We start from the raw sequence: 5862 nt of genomic DNA on the forward strand, positions 1-5862 counted from the left end.
TATCCCTTGTGGGCTATCCCTTGTGGGCATTGTGTTTGTTTTATTTTTGGCGAGACCCGTGCAAGGGCCTCCATACCTTTTCCTAGTGCACTGGGGGGGGATTGCATTAGCTCAAGCTCAAATCTTAAGCTTGAAGCTCACTCTCAATGACATCCAAATGCTCTTCTGCGCGCACAGACAGCTTCCACGTCTTGAGCTTGGAGCTGTCACTTTTATCCAAATAGTCTCCTACACACAACACACAACACACACGGGAGACTTTGCACAAAGGTTTGTACTATTACTGAAGTCCAAAAAGAACCATTACACTTAACACACAAAACAAAAGAGGCCCCAACGTTCGGTACAAAACGAGTCCTGAGAACGTTGGCATTGGCTTGATACGCCTTCTGACCCAACAAAGAGAAGACAGACACCTAGTTAAACACATACAGACCATACCCAACACTCCTACTGTTGCAGCACTGCTGCAACTAAACCCTAAATCTAACCTAATCTAACTCACTACCAAACACAAAGACGCACAAAGCAAAGAGAAAGAAATTAAAGTGCTAAGTCTTTTTTGTAGTATACTTAGACTCATCAATTTCAATTCCCTCTCGAGCTGCACGCTCTCCTCCCGATTCATCCATGGTGCTCAGCCCACCCTTCCGACCCATCTCTTGATACCCTTCAGTTCCCAGCTGCTCCTTCCTCGTCTGCCCTCCACGGCTTCTCCCTGTCATTCCATTCACAATTTGTTAATTTCAGAAACTAACCCATTAAAGAGAGAGAAAGAAAGTGGTGTTAAGATTAAGAAAAACAAACCTTCAGCAAGGTGTTCCTGAGCTTCAAGGCTCTTACCACCAGTGCCACCTGGGACAACAGTCTCACCCTGCCTGGCCCTGGCGTCAAGCTCAGCTTTCTCCTGGTTTGATGCCATTTCTTCTCTCTTTCTTCAGAAAAGGATATTCACGACAACTAAAGCCAAACTGTATTAACTGTTTTGGAAATTTTGTTTGATGTTGCTGATGAAAGCGAAAGGAAAGAGGGTAAGCATTTATAAAGAGAACGTTTGTGAGAGAATGGCGAAAGGGACACCTCAAATGCAAACGCGGCATCTGAGGAAGAATGGAGGATTGACTGAAAGACACGCAAGTGTTTTAAACTGAAACGGGCGGTGCACAGGATTTTGGGGTGCAAATAGAATGCCACGAGTCTCTCTTGCAGTTGAGAATGTGTCAGTTGCTCACACGTCTTCAATACCCATGAAGCAAGAGGCAGAAACCCATTTCTGGATAAGTGCGGTGAGAAAGAAATATTTTTGTTGATGAATATCTACAATCACTTGCAACACTTTAATTAGGCACAAAAGAAAACAGTCTGTTGGCATAGGTGTGCTTAGCCTGGCGAGTCTAGGGATGATGTTAATATTATGTTTATATATGATATGATATATTGCCTTAGATGGTTATGTGAGTACTTTATAGAGAAAATGTGAGTAACCCTGTGACACCCCACCTAGCTGGTTTCGGTCTCACCCGAAATACCCTTGGGGGTGATAACAGTATAGGATTCGATTCGAGTTCTAATCCATAACAGAAATACAGCATAACATAATTTAAGAGCGAGAGATTACAAAAGAGTAATTCAAGAGTTATTACGGTCTTCCACAAAGCACCAGGAAAGGAAAATTCCCTTCAGTCAAGGGACTTTCATTACACAACAAATGAAGTAAGAAAGAATACTAATTCTAACAAGATAGTCTACGATACAAGAAAATGTACAAAAGAGTTATACCACGGAAGTTATGTTATACAATGTTCTACAGTAGAAAGAAAACAAAGTCTTCCAATCCCAAAAAGAGTCCTCAAGTCTCAAAGAGACTAGCCTCCGTATGCACAGTCGGCACATACGCACGATGCGTCATGTACATCGATATACTCGCATGTTGGTCCTACGTGGGATTCTTTCGACGACAGGCTCTCTAGGTACCATGAGTCACCACAACTATCAATAGAATCTAAGAAAAGACAATATTCACAAAGGTTGAGTCCTACAGAACTTAGTGAGCCTAACACATCATATCATGCATTTATCATGTACACACACGCCCATATCAGCATATACTTCAATGAAATAAAGAATGAACATGGAAACATGATTATAATTTCTACCATGCTGTCTCTATAGAAGACACGCTTTCAAATAACACACCAGCCTTCTTTGGGTGGTCTCATCATTCTCTCTCATGGCACTTAAGCTCGTTTGTTGGGTTATTTGGGGTAGTTGGGTCTTGTCACATCAACCATGGTTGGGGATTAGGTCAACACTCTCACATCACTATTGGTCTAAGAGCTGGAGCGTGTTAAGGATTTACTTTAGCCCAGTGCAAAGTTACTATGTCTCGTACTACATGTAATCCGGATACCTTTCCTCATGCCTATGCGCCTTGTTGGTCCGGTATCGTTCTTACCTAGGAATGGTGTTCCTCACGCCGCCTAACCACCATATTTTGGTCTACCATTCTGTAACCCTGTAGTCATCTATATATGTTAGGGTGGTTGCCACTCATGTCGTCTGTTGGGCAATCACGAGTCCCATTCTAACACGTCTCTATACCGTTGTATGATAACCGTGGGGATCTATATAATGCACACAGAGCCCCATCCACTATTATCACGCGTCACTCGACTTCAATACCCCTGCTGAAAGGGTAGTAGCATTCTCGGGATTCTTAACCAATGCATCTAGACAAACACACAAACTATGAAAAGTGCTAGGGACATCATAGGACAATGTCCCATACCACAACCCTTGATAACTCGAGCCAGAAATACCAAGATAGGTAAACCCCATTCCACAGTCACATACATTCATATGCACCAATCAAGAGAAGTAATCAATCACATAATCACATATGATTCACATTTAATCATTTAGTCAGAAATATAGTATGACACGTAGGATTATCGAGATTATAGAAGGTAACCATGATTATAATGCAATACTACATTATTCATAGTCCAAACACACAATGATATTCCATAATATATGTGATGTTATCCTCACTTGTTAATCAAGAATTCATGCGTAAAGTCCCACAAATTCACAAAATTAACGAATGCCCAAGATTCAATTAACCTAACAAATAAACATGATAAATAAGGTTCATATCAGGATTCAATTTGAACATAGATCAAATGTGGGTTAACTGGGAATTAATTCCAGTTCAACAAGGTGGGTCAACTCAGTCCCAATTGACCGGGTTAACTCGGCGGGCAGCTCACCCAGTCAACTCGGTTGAAAGTGCCAGGTTTCGCACGAGGTTCGACATAGACATGCACAACAACCATGTGAATCTTTCGACGGAGTCGAAAAACTTACCCCTCAACCTAGGCCCTCCAATATCATATTTAAATAAAATTACCCATCAAATACCCCCATGAAATTTGACCAAAATAGGTGAGGTGAAGCAGCCAAACTTCCAAATCATGATTTGGCATGTCAAAACGCACAAACCCCTCTTCCCTAAGTTTGCTCCTCTCTTCTCTCTCCTCTCCCAACAGTGCTTTCTTCAAAAAGATCTCACAAAAACGTTTGTGAGAGAGATTTGAGGTAAAAAAGCAATTTAAGAGATAAAAAGACCATTTTGCCCTTTTCTAGGTAGGGACAGGTCAAATAACTTATCTGACTGCCCCTATCAGACCGCCCCCATGTCTTCCTCATGCGAGGGCCGATCGCAATGGTCTTCAGAGGGTAGATACCTTATAAAATTACCAACTAAATGGTATATTTTACTTAAGATTTTAAGTCCTCTTGCATAGCTTTTTGGGCACACCAAAATATCACTTTAATGCCTTTGGAAGTAATTTTCTCTCTCTTGGTGAAGTCAAACAAAGTGGCCGGGTCTTCATCATGATCATTCAAATCCATGGGTTCAATCCTCGGACCTTCGGGTTCAAACGGATGGTCCAAAGTTGATCTCTTCCTATTGGATACGTAGACCTGAGGTACCTAGTTATTAGGTTAGAGTGTACGTCAACTGCAACAATATTTTTGACAACAAGGTAAGAGTGGTGTAGCCTCTCTCTCATGAGACTTAGGCATATTGTTTGTTAAGATATATAGATGTTCTATATATTATGGCATGATAAATCATTGATGTGGATATGCATTAGATACCTTCTCATTAGGTTCGGTTGAGCTTATTGTTTGTGATTTATTTTGATTCGTGAATGCCTTCATTTCCAATGCAAATTCCAAGGAGCCAACGCTGGACAAACTGGCGTTACTTGCATAGTGATGCGGATCAATTATACTTCTGGATCAGACTGAGCCTCCTCTCGTATCCGGGACGATGAGCCTTGCAAGAAAGGTTAGATGCGTGCCGGCTTGTGTGCCGGGCAGCCGCCTCCGATGGCAAAGTCAGATGACGAATAGAGTGAGGTCTCGTGCAAAAGCTACACAAGATTATACTAAGAGTGTATTGGATTGCTTACCAAGGAGATGCGTCCCCTATCTTATAATGATTAACTTACCTTATACGCATTTGGTAAGTTAGCCCGACAAGGGCTATTGTTTCTCCTAGGATCATGCTTCCTTGTCGTTGGTCCCATTCAATCAGTTGCTGAGTTGACCTTCTATATCAAGGATGATTGCTATATATGTGGCGTATGTTACACTTTTGGTCATGGATGATCCGCATCTTTCCCGATTAACTAGCATGTGGAGCCCCATCCGGGTCAGACCCGGTCGGGTAGAAATCTTCCGTATCATAAGCCCCCTATCCGGGACGTTGTTTACATCGTGTGGGATAGCAAGGAAGATTAAAAAAGGTGCAAGTCCTTATGGTAGGCGCAAGATTCAAATTATTGCCTTAAAGACACTGTGTTCATAAACACTGGCTTGTTTTTGGCACTAACGTAACAATGTCCCCTATGTTTTGGGCTTATCTGTTAGTAAGACTTCCAAAAGTCCCTGGAGTGTAATGCCACTCCAAAGTGCGTTGTACGCCACCCGATCATCAAAATTCTCGATCTCAATGGTTACTTCATCGAAACGTTTCAGGAAATCCCAAATGGATTCATTCCGCCCTTGCCTTATAGCGAATAAGCTATCAGACGTCTTCTTGCTTTTGATCGCACTTCTAAACCGAGCTATGAATTTTCTGGCAAGTTCCCTGAAATTATGGATGGATCCAGGTTGAAGACCACTAAACCACTTAATGGCCGGGCCCTTCAACGAGGCCGGGAACGTTCTGCAGAGTAGCTCATCTTCCCGAACTAGAATAGTCATTCTTGACTTGAAATAACTGATATGCTCCTTCGGGCTCGTTTTTCCTTTGAATGGAGTAAAGGTAGGCATAATGAAATTCTAAGGAAGAGGTAAATTCATGATTTCATTTGAGAATGGTTCTCGATCAACCACGTCCAAATCCTCGTCGCGATCCCGATCCTCCAATTTGCGCTCGACCTCTGCCATCCTCTTCCGAAGGCTATTTTGCCTAACTCCATTCCCGCTGATTCAATCGCTGTTTTCTTTTCTGGATTGAGTTCAAGCAACTGAGACCCTCGATCGGGTTGATTGAGGATGACTTTCTCCTTGGTGCTCCATTTTTTCCCGACGGCTTCTTTGACGATGGTCGGGACCAGCATGACTGGACCTCTGACCTTCGTCAGGTCTTCCTTTCAGCATCCTCCCTCTTGGCCGGGATCTTCTTGCATTTTGGAAGGCTCTAAATAGCCTTCCCGTCTGAGTGTTACGCCTTGGTCCTTGCTCAACTCTAACTTGATGGACCAAGCCCCGCAACACCTTTGCATCTTGATCATTCCCTTGCGGAGCTCATCCATATCTGCTGCCGTAGCATATCCCTGAGGGCCT

General features: G+C 42.7%; 2 protein-coding genes across 2 annotated transcripts; both read right to left on the bottom strand.

Annotated features, from left to right (window-relative positions):
* Positions 1-271: 271 nt before the first annotated feature.
* On the bottom strand, positions 272-991 carry LOC149008303 (protein EMB-1-like). The gene is made up of 2 exons (XM_089165164.1): positions 808-991; positions 272-718 (listed from the first exon to the last, which is right to left on the bottom strand). The coding sequence occupies exons 1-2, from the start codon at positions 920-922 to the stop codon at positions 552-554; spliced, it is 282 nt and encodes a 93-aa protein (XP_089021290.1). The 5' UTR covers positions 923-991; the 3' UTR covers positions 272-551.
* Positions 992-4917: 3926 nt separating this feature from the next.
* On the bottom strand, positions 4918-5277 carry LOC149008304 (uncharacterized). Its single transcript, XM_089167220.1, has one exon. The coding sequence runs from the start codon at positions 5275-5277 to the stop codon at positions 4918-4920; it is 360 nt and encodes a 119-aa protein (XP_089023346.1).
* Positions 5278-5862: the final 585 nt, after the last annotated feature.

Source organism: Hakea prostrata, chromosome 8 (genome assembly GCF_041222555.1).
Source record: "Hakea prostrata isolate BN-2017 chromosome 8, UWA_Hpros_2, whole genome shotgun sequence".
In the NCBI taxonomy this organism is placed as follows: Eukaryota; Viridiplantae; Streptophyta; class Magnoliopsida; order Proteales; family Proteaceae; genus Hakea; species Hakea prostrata.

Bases quoted from the DNA above. Each gene is read 5' to 3' on its own strand.
- LOC149008304 (XM_089167220.1), bottom strand. From the start codon at position 5,277: ATGACTATTCTAGTTCGGGAAGATGAGCTACTCTGCAGAACGTTCCCG.
- LOC149008303 (XM_089165164.1), bottom strand. From the start codon at position 922: ATGGCATCAAACCAGGAGAAAGCTGAGCTTGACGCCAGGGCCAGGCAG. The intron at 719-807 runs GTTTGTTTTTCT...ATGGAATGACAG, and splicing joins TCAGGAACACCTTGCTGAAG to GGAGAAGCCGTGGAGGGCAG.